The 15,594-nt window shown below is 36.4% G+C and overlaps 1 protein-coding gene across 1 annotated transcript in view; it reads left to right on the top strand.

Moving 5' to 3' along the window:
- The first annotated feature begins 4,356 nt into the window (after nucleotides 1-4,356).
- The window catches only part of LOC143233068 (nephrin-like), a 73,304-nt gene continuing 62,066 nt past the window's right edge, over nucleotides 4,357-15,594 (top strand). Inside the window, 2 exon segments of the mRNA XM_076468950.1 lie at nucleotides 4,357-4,405; nucleotides 4,684-4,818. Coding sequence (XP_076325065.1) covers nucleotides 4,357-4,405; nucleotides 4,684-4,818 — 184 coding nt within the window.

The raw sequence follows: 15,594 nt of genomic DNA, 5'->3' as shown, positions 1-15,594 counted from the left end.
TCTGGAATGTTTCCGTACTTATTATCAACTATTGAGACATCTGGAATGTTACCGTACTTATTATCAACCAATGAGACATCTGGAACGTTACCGTACTTATGATCAACCAATGAGACATCTGGAATGTTACCGTACTTATGATCAACCAATGAGACATCTGGAATGTTTCCGTACTTATTATCAACTATTGAGACATCTGGAATGTTACCGTACTTATTATCAACCAATGAGCCATCTGGAATGTTTCCGTACTTATTATCAACCAATGAGACATCTGGAATGTTACCGTACTTATGATCAACCAATGAGACATCTGGAATGTTACCGTACTTATGATCAACCAATGAGACATCTGGAATGTTTCCGTACTTATGATCAACCAATGAGACATCTGGAATGTTATCGTACTTATTATCAACCAATGAGACATCTGGAATGTTTCCATACTTATTATCAACCAATGAGCCATCTGGAATGTTACCGTACTTATTATCAACCAATGAGCCATCTGGAATGTTACCGTACTTATTATCAACCAATGAGCCATCTGGAATGTTACCGTACTTATTACCAACCAATGAGACATCTGGAATGTTTCCGTACTTATTATCAACCAACGAGACATCTGGAATGTTACCGTACTTATTATCAACTATTGAGACATCTGGAATGTTACCGTACTTATTATCAACCAATGAGCCATCTGGAATGTTACCGTACTTATTATCAACCAATGAGCCATCTGGAATGTTTCCATACTTATTATCAACCAATGAGCCATCTGGAATGTTACCGTACTTATTATCAACCAATGAGCCATCTGGAATGTTACCGTACTTATTATCAACCAATGAGACATCTGGAATGTTACCGTACTTATTATCAACCAATGAGCCATCTGGAATGTTTCCATACTTATTATCAACCAATGAGCCATCTGGAATGTTACCGTACTTATTATCAACCAATGAGACATCTGGAATGTTACCGTACTTATTATCAACCAATGAGCCATCTGGAATGTTACCGTACTTATTATCAACCAATGAGACATCTGGAATGTTACCGTACTTATGATCAACCAATGAGACATCTGGAATGTTTCCGTACTTATTATCAACCAATGAGACATCTGGAATGTTACCGTACTTATGATCAACCAATGAGACATCTGGAATGTTACCGTACTTATGATCAACCAATGAGACATCTGGAATGTTTCCGTACTTATTATCAACCAATGAGCCATCTGGAATGTTTCCGTACTTATTATCAACTATTGAGACATCTGGAATGTTACCGTACTTATTATCAACCAATGAGACATCTGGAATGTTACCGTACTTATGATCAACCAATGAGACATCTGGAATGTTACCGTACTTATGATCAACCAATGAGACATCTGGAATGTTTCCGTACTTATTATCAACCAATGAGCCATCTGGAATGTTTCCGTACTTATTATCAACTATTGAGACATCTGGAATGTTACCGTACTTATTATCAACCAATGAGACATCTGGAACGTTACCGTACTTATGATCAACCAATGAGACATCTGGAATGTTACCGTACTTATGATCAACCAATGAGACATCTGGAATGTTTCCGTACTTATTATCAACTATTGAGACATCTGGAATGTTACCGTACTTATTATCAACTATTGAGACATCTGGAATGTTATCGTACTTATTATCAACCAATGAGACATCTGGAATGTTATCGTACTTATTATCAACCAATGAGACATCTGGAATGTTTCCATACTTATTATCAACCAATGAGCCATCTGGAATGTTACCGTACTTATTATCAACCAATGAGCCATCTGGAATGTTACCGTACTTATTATCAACCAATGAGCCATCTGGAATGTTACCGTACTTATTACCAACCAATGAGACATCTGGAATGTTTCCGTACATATTATCAACCAACGAGACATCTGGAATGTTACCGTACTTATTATCAACTATTGAGACATCTGGAATGTTACCGTACTTATTATCAACCAATGAGCCATCTGGAATGTTACCGTACTTATTATCAACCAATGAGCCATCTGGAATGTTTCCATACTTATTATCAACCAATGAGCCATCTGGAATGTTACCGTACTTATTATCAACCAATGAGCCATCTGGAATGTTACCGTACTTATTATCAACCAATGAGACATCTGGAATGTTACCGTACTTATTATCAACCAATGAGCCATCTGGAATGTTTCCATACTTATTATCAACCAATGAGCCATCTGGAATGTTACCGTACTTATTATCAACCAATGAGACATCTGGAATGTTACCGTACTTATTATCAACCAATGAGCCATCTGGAATGTTACCGTACTTATTATCAACCAATGAGACATCTGGAATGTTACCGTACTTATGATCAACCAATGAGACATCTGGAATGTTTCCGTACTTATTATCAACCAATGAGACATCTGGAATGTTACCGTACTTATGATCAACCAATGAGACATCTGGAATGTTACCGTACTTATGATCAACCAATGAGACATCTGGAATGTTTCCGTACTTATTATCAACCAATGAGCCATCTGGAATGTTTCCGTACTTATTATCAACTATTGAGACATCTGGAATGTTACCGTACTTATTATCAACCAATGAGACATCTGGAATGTTACCGTACTTATGATCAACCAATGAGACATCTGGAATGTTACCGTACTTATGATCAACCAATGAGACATCTGGAATGTTTCCGTACTTATTATCAACCAATGAGACATCTGGAATGTTTCCGTACTTATTATCAACCAATGAGACATCTGGAATGTTACCGTACTTATTATCAACCAATGAGACATCTGGAACGTTACCGTACTTATGATCAACCAATGAGACATCTGGAATGTTACCGTACTTATGATCAACCAATGAGACATCTGGAATGTTTCCGTACTTATTATCAACTATTGAGACATCTGGAATGTTACCGTACTTATTATCAACCAATGAGACATCTGGAATGTTACCGTACTTATGATCAACCAATGAGACATCTGGAATGTTACCGTACTTATTATCAACCAATGAGCCATCTGGAATGTTACCGTACTTATTATCAACCAATGAGCCATCTGGAATGTTTCCGTACTTATTATCAACCAATGAGCCATCTGGAATGTTACCGTACTTATTATCAACCAATGAGCCATCTGGAATGTTACCGTACTTATTATCAACCAATGAGACATCTGGAATGTTACCGTACTTATTATCAACCAATGAGCCATCTGGAATGTTTCCATACTTATTATCAACCAATGAGCCATCTGGAATGTTACCGTACTTATTATCAACCAATGAGACATCTGGAATGTTACCGTACTTATTATCAACCAATGAGCCATCTGGAATGTTACCGTACTTATTATCAACCAATGAGACATCTGGAATGTTTCCGTACTTATGATCAACCAATGAGACATCTGGAATGTTTCCGTACTTATGATCAACCAATGAGACATCTGGAATGTTTCCGTACTTATGATCAACCAATGAGACATCTGGAATGTTACCGTACTTATGATCAACCAATGAGACATCTGGAATGTTTCCGTACTTATGATCAACCAATGAGACATCTGGAATGTTACCGTACTTATTATCAACTATTGAGACATCTGGAATGTTACCGTACTTATTATCAACTATTGAGACATCTGGAATGTTACCGTACTTATTATCAACCAATGAGCCATCTGGAATGTTACCGTACTTATGATCAACCAATGAGACATCTGGAATGTTACCGTACTTATTATCAACCAATGAGACATGTTGAGAGACATTTAAGGTATAGAAGACAGTATATCAGTAAAGCTTTGCAAATTAAACTCTGTTATACATTTGATATGGGTTGATTTGCATTTTACGAAGACATTTTATCGCCTGCATATTTCATACAGTTTTTCTCCATATAGTCCTTTCTTCACTCTATATATTCTATATATTTTTTGTACGGACTACAGGCGTTATTTATAAATTTCTATCTTGTGTTTTTTATCTGCTTCATTGCGCAACTATGTTACTATAGAACACTCAAACACAGATAAAAACCATATACGTGTGTATATATATGTTTAAATCACACTAAAGTAGCTGCCATCTACGTTCTGCGTCTGGTATGACAGTGAACTCGTGAAACTTCTAGACAAAACTGTTCACTTGAAACCAATATCTTCGATGTACAACATGAAATCAACTTGTTTTAATCAATCGTTTCACTTGGGATTAGACTCACCCTCACTGAAGAAAATGTTTCATTGACTCTGTACTAGGAAACTTCATTTAAAAGAATCAATCCAATTATATGAATGACTTAACAACAAGTTCAACCTACAGCAAATACTCTGTACCAAGTGTTGTGATTGTAAAAAACATATTAATAAGGACCAAACAGAATAATTAATATTAATAAACTAATTATTATTTAACTTTTATTGGGTTACTAAATATTAACAATTGGATTTCGTCATCAGGTAAAACAAACAACTGAATTCCATAATTTAACTGGATAATAAATTGAAAGCCTTCTCAGCAGAAACAAATATTTATTTTCGAAAACTGATGAGATAATAGAAGTAGAATAGAAAATATAATACAGCGAATAACCACTGTTTAACTTTCGTACTTACAGGTGTATGCCAGAAACAGTATTTTCGGGTGAGACCACGTGCTAGCGAAGTTATCCAAGGACAAACAATTGACTTACAATGTCAAATAGGAAACTTAGCTGGAGCAGTACAATGGAGCAAAAACGGTTTTGTTCTGGGTAAGACTGCTCTTGGTAATATTTTGTTCATGAACTAAACAATTAATGTATTTTAATTATGTATATATATATATATATATATATATATATGTTTGTTTGTTTGTTTAATAGTAAATTATTTTCATTTATATCTATTTCTTATCACGCTTTCCTATTTATATTTTATAGTTGTTGTTGTTTTGAATTAAGCACAAAGCTACACAATGGGTTATCTGTGCTATGCCCACCTCGGGTATCGAAACCCGGATTTTAGCGTTGTAAGTCCGCAGACATACCGCTGAGCCACTAGGAGGTTGTTGTTGTTTTGAATTAAGCACAAGGCTACACAATGGGGTATCTGTGCTCTGCCCACCACGGGTATCGAAACCCGGATTTTAGCGTTGTAAGTCCGCAGACATACCGCTGTGTCACTGGAGGGGACTTATATTTTATTATAACCTAAGTACATATAACGAAACTTCAAACTATAATATCCTTACTCTGTTCATAATTAGCTAAAAAACCCATTCCCTAAAGAGAAGTTATGTAAATACGTGATTAATGAAAGGTTATCCTAGGACATGAAAAGATGCTTTCCTTATATATAATTCTGAAAAACACCCATAAAGTGAAACCGCAAGTTTCTATGTATCTCCTCATATATCCAATAAACGGTCATGTCAAAGTTGGTTGTTGTTGTTGTTTTGAATTAAGCACAAAGCTACACAATGGGCTATCTGTGCTCTGCCCACCACGGGTATCGAAACTCGGTTCTTAGCGTTGTAAGTCCGTAGACATACCGCTGAGCTACTGGGTAGGGGGCGCCAAAGCTGGTAAAAATCCATTTAGACTGGGTGAAGTTGTGGTAAAATAACACTAAACGTCCATAAAAAATGCAAAATACAAAACTGGAAGTTCGTATGTTTCTTTCCATAAACCCAATAAACCTCTATACTAAATTTGGTGAAGATTGGTTCACACCTTTATAATTATATGAACACACAACATATAGTACTTTTATTTTAATTTAGATAAGTTGTTATATAGACACACAACAGACGATACTATCATATTTATATAGATAAGTTGTTATATGGACACAACAGATCGTACAATTATATTTATATAGATAAGTTGTTGTATGGACACATAACAGACGATACTATCATATTTATATAGATGTAGTATGTATTATGTACCGAGAGATACACCATTTCATGTTATTTGGGAGTGAGTTTGGATCCTTAACTAGTCACCATACTCACAGTTTCCAGTTGGATGATCTTGTGTTGTCACCATACTCACATTTCCAGTTGTGTGATCTTGTGTTGTCACCATGCTCACAGTTTCCAATTGGATGTTCTTGTGTTGTCACCATACTCACAGTTTCCAGTTGGATGATCTTGTGTTGTCACCATACTCACAGTTTCCAGTTGGATGATCTTGTGTTGTCACCATACTCACAGTTTCCAGTTGGATGATCTTGTGTTGTCACCGTACTCACAGTTTCCAGTTGGATGATCTTGTGTTGTCACCGTACTCACAGTTTCCAGTTGGATGATCTTGCGTTGTTACCGTACTCACAGTTTCCAGTCGGATGATCTTGTGTTGTCATCATACTCACAGTTTCCAATTGGATTATCTTGTGTTGTCACCATACTCACAGTTTCCAGTTGGATGATCTTGCGTTGTCACCATACTCACAGTTTCCAGTTGGATGATCTTGTGTTGTCACCATACTCACAGTTTCCAGTTGGATGATCTTGTGTTGTCACCATACTCACAGTTTCCAGTTGGATGATCTTGTGTTGTCACCATACTCACAGTTTCCAATTGGATGATCTTGTGTTGTCACCATACTCACAGTTTCCAATTGGATTATCTTGTGTTGTCACCATACTCACAGTTTCCAGTTGGATGATCTTGTGTTGTCACCATACTCACAGTTTCCAGTCGGATGATCTTGTGTTGTCATCATACTCACAGTTTCCAATTGGATGATCTTGTGTTGTCACCATACTCACAGTTTCCAGTCGGATGATCTTGCGTTGTCACCATACTCACAGTTTCCAGTTGGATGATCTTGTGTTGTCACCATACTCACAGTTTTCAATTGGATGATCTTGTGTTGTCACCATACTCACAGTTTCCAGTTGGATGATCTTGCGTTGTCACCATACTCACAGTTTCCAGTTGGATGATCTTGTGTTGTCACCATACTCACAGTTTCCAATTGGATTATCTTGTGTTGTCACCGTACTCACAGTTTCCAGTTGGAAGATCTTGTGTTGTCACCATACTCACAGTTTCCAGTTGGATGATCTTGTGTTGTCACCATACTCACAGTTTCCAGTTGGATGATCTTGCGTTGTTACCATACTCACAGTTTCCAGTCGGATGATCTTGTGTTGTCATCATACTCACAGTTTCCAATTGGATTATCTTGTGTTGTCACCATACTCACAGTTTCCAGTTGGATGATCTTGCGTTGTCACCATACTCACAGTTTCCAGTCGGATGATCTTGTGTTGTCATCATACTCACAGTTTCCAATTGGATGATCTTGTGTTGTCACCATACTCACAGTTTCCAGTCGGATGATCTTGCGTTGTCACCATACTCACAGTTTCCAGTTGGATGATCTTGTGTTGTCACCATACTCACAGTTTCCAATTGGATGATCTTGTGTTGTCACCATACTCACAGTTTCCAGTTGGATGATCTTGCGTTGTCACCATACTCACAGTTTCCAGTTGGATGATCTTGTGTTGTCACCATACTCACAGTTTCCAATTGGATTATCTTGTGTTGTCACCATACTCACAGTTTTCAATTGGATGATCTAGTGTTGTCACCATACTCACAGTTTCCAATTGGATGATCTTGTGTTGTCACCATACTCACAGTTTCCAGTTGGATGATCTTGTGTTGTCACCATACTCACAGTTTCCAGTTGGATGATCTTGTGTTGTCACCATACTCACAGTTTCCAGTTGGATGATCTTGTGTTGTCACCATACTCACGGTTTCCAGTTGGATGATCTTGTGTTGTCACCATACTCACAGTTTTTAGTTGGATGATCTTGTGTTGTCACCATACTCACAGTTTCCAGTTGGATGATCTTGCGTTGTTACCATACTCACAGTTTCCAGTTGGATGATCTTGCGTTGTTACCATACTCACAGTTTCCAGTTGGATGATCTTGCGTTGTTACCATACTCACAGTTTCCAGTTGGATGATCTTGCGTTGTTACCATACTCACAGTTTCCAGTCGGATGATCTTGTGTTGTCACCATACTCACAGTTTCCAATTGGATGATATTGTGTTTCACACATCAAACTTATCAGTATAATGTTTTGATGTATTTTTGGTCTAAAACAGTTAAACGTTCTATGGAAAAGTGACTTAACTGAATTAAAATCAGTTAAACCTTCTATCTGCCAAAAGTGCCTTATTTCTGTTTCCTTTTAAAAGCAGTTCCGTGTTGTTCGTGGTTATAAAGAAAACGGGTTACCCCGCTCATCAGCCTTCTCTATAGCACGAACGAAAGATTTATCAGTATTCTAATCACATAACAAATACTTTGTACGTGAAGTGCATTTCCTTCACGACTACATATTATATATTTTTAGACTGCAACATTAAACAAATCTCATTTAAAATTGGAACAGAGATTCAGCGTTCTAAACTGAACGTCTGACGAAACTTATTCAAGCAAAACAGTATGGATGTTGCGTTGGAACACGAACCAAAAGAAAGTACAATAAAGAAATCTTAATATGATTATAAATAGACAGTTTACTCTTCTCTGGGCCCGGCGGCGTGGCCATGTGGGTAAAGATGTTCGACTCCTCATCTGAGGGGCGCGGGTTCGAATCCCAGTCGCACTAAACATGCTCGCTCTTTTAGCCATGGGGGCGTTATAATATGACGGTCTATTCCACTATTCGTTGGTAAAAGAGTAGCCCAAGATTTGGCGGTGGGCGGTGATGACTAGCTCCCTTCCCTCTGGTCTTACACTGCTAAATTAGGGACGGCTAGCTCAGATAGCCCTCGTGTAGCTTTGTGCGAAATTCACAAAAACAAACAAACTAACTTATAGCTTCAAACATTACGTCTGATCGCATATATAACACTGATTTATTTAATGCATGCAATAGGCTATTTTTAGTATCTGGTTCTTCTTTTAAAATAATTATTTAAAACATTTACTGTAAGCGCAATCAGATCGCATTTGCTCTTACATCGTTCATCCGTATTTCAGTGACAGTAAGAAAGACACAGACCCAAAACGCTACACATCCACGGATTTGTCTATTGATACAAAGAGCGAAATGGTTCAAAATATAATAAATTATCACAACTTACACCGTTAGCAACTAAAACCCAATAAATACATATATATTTTCTCGATGAAACATAAAGTTATGGTAGAATTTTTCTAGCTCATGAAAGAATGAATTACGAGAGCGAGCCCTTTTAAAATGATGTCACTAAAAGATAAAAAACAACAGAGAAAATAGAAACTGTATTTCTTTTAGCTGTGTACTTTGTCTAAAGTTATATAAATATAATATCACGATACAACCGTCTTTTGCATGTTCCTGCTACTACTTCGTCGATTGTGCATGTATCTTCATCAACATAGGTGTAGAGGTTCATTAAGTTCATGTGGGGTACACAGGAAATTTTAAATTTATATTTTTCGTTTTGCAGTTTTTGTGATTACTTTTGTGTGTTTTAAAACCACTTCGTTTCTTTTGTGTTTTACCACCACTTCGTTCCCTGTGTGTTTTACCACCACTTCGTTCCCTGTGTGTTTTACCACCACTTCTTTCCCTGTGTGTTTTACCACCACTTCTTTCCCTGTGTGTTTTACCACTACTTCGTTCCTGTGTGTTTTACCACCACTTCGTTCCCTCTGTGTTTTATCACTACTTCGTTCCTCGTGTGTTTTACCACTACTTCGTTCCTCGTGTGTTTTACCACTACTTCGTTCCTTGTGTGTTTTACCACTACTTCTTTCCCTGTGTGTTTTACCACTACTTCGTTCCCTGTGTGTTTTACCACTACTTCGTTCCTTGTGTGTTTTACCACTACTTCGTTCCTGTGTGTTTTACCACTACTTCGTTCCCTGTGTGTTTTACCACTACTTCGTTTCCTGTGTGTTTTACCACTACTTCGTTTCCTGTGTGTTTTTTTGTGTTTTACCACTACTTGTTCCTCGTGTGTTTTACCACTACTTCTGTTCCTGTGTGTTTTACCACGTTTCGTTCCTCGTGTGTTTTACCACTACTTCGTTTCTTGTGTGTTTTACCACATTTCTTTCCTCGTGTGTTTTACCACTACTTCGTTCCTTGTGTATTCTACCACTACTTCGTTCCTCGTGTGTTTTACCACTACTTCGTTCCTGTGTGTTTTACCACTACTTCGTTCCTCGTGTGTTTTACCACTACTTCGTTCCTCGTGTGTTTTACCACTACTTCGTTCCTCGTGTGTTTTACCACTACTTCGTTCCTTGTGTGTTTTACCACTACTTCGTTCCTGTGTTTTACCACTACTTGTTCCCTGTGTGTTTTACCACATTTCTTGTTCCTCGTGTGTTTTACCACTACTTCGTTCCTCGTGTGTTTTACCACTACTTGTTCCTCGTGTGTTTTACCACACCACTCGTTTCGTGTGTTTTACCACTACTTGTGTGTGTTTTACCACTACTTCGTTCCTTGTGTGTTTTACCACTACTTTGTTTCTTCGTGTGTTTTACCACTACTTGGTTTCTTGTGTGTTTTACCACTACTTGTTCCTTGTGTGTTTTACCACTACTTGTTTCTTGTGTGTTTACCACATTTCGTTCCCCTGTGTGTTTTACCACCACTTCGTTCCTGTGTGTTTTATCCTTACTTCGTTTCTTGTGTGTTTTACCACTACTTCGTTTTCCTTCCCCTGTGTGTTTTACCACTACTTGTGTGGTTTTACCACTACTTCGTTCCCTGTGTGTTTTACCACTACTTCTTTCCCTGTGTGTTTTACCACTACTTCGTTCCTTGTGTGTTTTACCACTACTTCTTTCCCTGTGTGTTTTACCACTACTTCTTTCCCTGTGTGTTTTACCACATTTCGTTCCTCGTGTGTTTTACCACTACTTCGTTTCTTGTGTGTTTTACCACATTTCGTTCCTTGTGTGTTTTACCACTACTTCGTTCCTGTGTGTTTTACCACTACTTCGTTCCCTGTGTGTTTTATCACTACTTCGTTCCCTGTGTGTTTTATCACTACTTCGTTCCTCGTGTGTTTTACCACTACTTCGTTCCTCGTGTGTTTTACCACTACTTCGTTCCTCGTGTGTTTTGCCACTACTTCGTTCCCTGTGTGTTTTACCACTACTTCGTTCCCTGTGTGTTTTACCACTACTTCTTTCCCTGTGTGTTTTACCACATTTCGTTCCTCGTGTGTTTTACCACTACTTCGTTCCTCGTGTGTTTTACCACTACTTCTTTCCTCGTGTGTTTTACCACTACTTCGTTTCTTGTGTGTTTTACCACTACTTCGTTTCTTGTGTGTTTTACCACATTTCGTTCCCTGTGTGTTTTACCACCACTTCGTTCCCTGTGTGTTTTATCACTACTTCGTTTCTTGTGTGTTTTACCACTACTTCGTTCCTTGTGTGTTTTACCACTACTTCGTTCCTTGTGTGTTTTACCACTACTTCTTGGACTCTGCAGATGGCCTGATGTGGCTTTGGATAAGAAAACACACAGGGAGACTTGTCTTTATTTTGGATAAGGGCAATGTGCCCCTGATGAACAGATAGATATTCGTCTGTAGAAAGCTTTAACGTTTCATCTGTTGTTGTTTTGTTTCTTCTTATTTTAACGATTTAATATTTTTAACTTACCTTTCAACAGTATTTCTTCAGTTACGTAACTGTTTAAGTTTATCTTAAACCTATGTTCCTTTTCATAAGGTGTTTCCCAGACATGAAAGTTTCTATAACATGGAACCCGCGAGTTCGTAACTTACGACATACTTAACTTTCAAATTGTTTTCTTTGTAGACATGTGTTGTAATTTGAGTTTTTAATTGAATCTCAATGGCCAGGCGACTTTACATGTTTTATACTGACTTCCGAATAATAAGTGGCTGATATTACTGAAATAACTATCCGTGCTTTTACACTACTCACTGGTTCTACAGAAAACTTACTGGTAAAACCATTCTCCAAATTCATTACACGTTTAATTGTACACTTTTTTCACTTTTAGATGAAGTTTTTAAATTATTAATTCATTGAGATTGAAATAATTTTATGGTATTGGTAAGACCTTAACAAGTGCTATAATTATCAGTTAAGAGCATCATACCATCACGAGCATGATGTGAAAAACAAAACACGAAACAAACCATTATTGGTTTGTTTATTTGTTTTTTAATTTCGAGCAAAGCTACACGAGGGCTATCTCCGCTAGCCGTCCCTAATTTAGCACTGTAAGACTAGAGGGAAGGCAGCTAGTCATCACCATCCACCGCCAACTCTTGGGCAACTCTTTTACCAACTAATAGTAGGATTAACCGTCACTTATAACGCCCTTACGGCTGAAAGGGTGAGCATATTTGGTGTGTCGGGGATTTGACCCGTGACCCGCGGTTTAGGAGTCGAGTGCCTTAACCACTTGGCCATGCGTAGCCACTAATACGTATCCACAAAAGAATTAGATTAGAAATATATTTGGTCGTTAAACAATACGGCTTGTGATAACGTTCTCACACAATACGATGGTGCTAAAATAGTCTGTTAATATGAAATACAATACGTCACACAATAGATAGTCCTGTAACGTGAGTAAGTTTCATTGGTGCGTTCAGGCTCACGGTTTTAAAGATACAGTAACATATCAAACTGGCTACAAAAGATTCTCTTGTCACCTTCAACTGAAACGAAATGTACAGTATCATATACAAAGCTGTACCATATTCTATATACACGTGCCATTTGGCGCACTTTTAATAACCATACTAATTTGGTGATAGGTTTACATTATCTTTGAATATTTTTTATAAATATTTAACTTCTCTGTTGATTAACAATATACATGCTGTTTTATCGTCTTTAAAATTATTGTACAAATTACAATATGTTTTACCACATGGCAATCAAATATCAGTAGAGTGTTGGTTATAATTCAATCAAATACCAGTAGAATGTTGGTTACAATTCAATCAAATATTAGTAGAATGTTGGATATAATTCAATCAAATATCAGTAGAATGTTGGTTATAATTCAATCAAATACCAGTAAAATGTTGGTTATAATTCAATCAAATTTCAGTAGGATGTTGGTTATAATTCAATCAAATACCAGTAGAATGTTGGTTATAATTCAAACAAATATCAGTAGGATGTTGGTTATAATTCAATCAAATATCAGTAGAGTGTTGGTTATAAGTCAATCAAATATCAGTAGAGTGTTGGTTATAATTCAATCAAATATCGGTAGAATGTTGGTTATAATTCAATCAAATATCAGTAGAATGTTGGTTGTAATTCAATCAAATATCAGTAGAATGTTGGTTGTAATTCAATCAAATATCAGTAGAATGTTGGTTATAATTCAGTCAAATATCAGTGGAATGTTGGTTATAATTCAATCAAATATCAGTAGAATGTTGGTTATAATTCAATCAAATATCAGTATAATGTTGGTTATAATTCAATCAAATATCAGTAGAATGTTGGTTACAATTCAATCAAATATCAGTATAATGTTGGTTACAATTCAATCAAATATCAGTATAATGTTGGTTATAATTCAATCAATTATCAGTAGAATGTTGGTTATAATTCAATCAAATATCAGTAGAATGTTGGTTATAATTCAATCAAATATCAGTAGAATGTTGGTTATAATTCAGTCAAATATCGGTAAAATGTTGGTTATAATTCAATCAAATACCAGTAGAATGTTGGTTATAATTCAATGAAATATCAGTAGAATGTTGGTTATAATTCAGTCAAATATCAGTAGAATGTTGGTTACAATTCAATCAAATATCAGTAGAATGTTGGTTACAATTCAATCAAATATCAGTAGAATGTTGGTTACAATTCAATCAAATATCAGTAGAATGTTGGTTATAATTCAGTCAAATATCAGTGGAATGTTAGTTATAATTCAATCAAATACCGGTAGAATGTTGATTATAATTCAATCAAATATCAGTAGAATGTGGTTATAATTCAATCAAATATCAGTAGAATGTTGGTTATAATTCAATCAAATATCAGTAGAATGTTGGTTATAATTCAATGAAATATCAGTAGAATGTTGGTTATAATTCAATCAAATATCAGTAGAATGTTGGTTATAAGTTACTGAAATAACATGTATGTTGATTTTTTACTGGTTTATATTTCAGAGATTATAATTAAACAATAAATTATTATAAGGATGACACTACTTCATAACAAAGTCAATTATCGATTTATATCTAGCTCAGGTTTGTTTATTGAAATATATGTATGCCCAAACTAGGTGATCCTGCTTAGTAAGTCCTGGTATATTCATAATATAATACACGTTGCTATAGTGATTTCTCGATCAATAGCAGCTATATGTACCAAGACTGAGATAATTACACATAATAGGACGATTGTTTTTCCACTAGCTGACACACATATAATGTGTAGAATGTTACAAGTTCGTATACAGTGTTTGCCTCAATTCTGTTCAACCAGCAATTAGAATTTCAGAGTCTCTACTGCTAAGTTTTCAGAATTACAAACATTTAGTCGATTTCTTGGCTACTTCGAAGTTATATTACTTCACACACACATTATATTATGTTAGCTTTTGAACTGTTCTCAACCAATAGAAATCCAAACACAAGAATGTTTCCTGGCTTTTAAAACAATGTCTGGTGAACTCGTTATAAACTGATGTTGTTATAATATTAATAATTTTTGTTTGTGTTTTTTGGAGATCAAAATAGCATCCTTCTTACAAATTATTAGCCCCCCGCAAGTACAGCGGTATGTCTCCGGATTTACAATGCTAAACTCAGGTGTTCGATGCCCCTCGGTGGGCTCAGCAGATAGCCCGCTGTGGCTTCGTTATAAGAAAAACACACGCTTGTAAATTATTAAGCAAACTAATACAATTTCCATTAATTAAGAAAACAATTTATAAGAGGAATAGCGCTGCTCTCAAAAGATTAAAAACATTGTCACTATCATGCACTCTCGTGAGTCAGACCGAAACTAGAACGGATGCTTTATTAATGAACAGTGGAGGTGTCACGGATTACAATTGTAATGAACAAATGACAGCTCAGGAGTTGACAGTGAGTTGTTTAGACTAACTCCTTTCCATTTATTCCCTCTTATAACTTAGGGAGCAGTTAGAGCAGATAACCCTTGAGTAGTTTTGCGCGAAGTTAAAACAGAGAAGAAATGTGTATATTTAAATTCATCGAGACTAAAATTAGTTTTCAATAGTTTTTTTCGTTGAAATTCAATTTAACTTTAAGATAAGTAAGAACTTAAAACATGCTTTCAGTAGCAAGTGAGTATAAACCAGTTATACTTTATATAATTAAGAGAGTTTTGTTTTTTAAGTTTGTTTTGAAATGTTATTAATACGCATGTTAATAGACTTTTAGTTTCTTTGGGGGCCCGGCATGGCCAAGCGTGTTAAGGCGTTCGACTCGTAATCCGAGGGTCGCGAGTTCGAATTCCGGTCGCACCAAACATGCTCCCCCTTTCAGCAATGGGGGTGTTATAACGTGACGAACAATCCC

This window comes from Tachypleus tridentatus, chromosome 1, assembly GCF_004210375.1.
Source record: "Tachypleus tridentatus isolate NWPU-2018 chromosome 1, ASM421037v1, whole genome shotgun sequence".
NCBI lineage: Eukaryota > Metazoa > Arthropoda > Merostomata > Xiphosura > Limulidae > Tachypleus > Tachypleus tridentatus.
The sequence above is the reverse complement of the archived record's forward strand: the minus strand, read 5'-3'. Positions and strand labels throughout refer to the sequence as shown.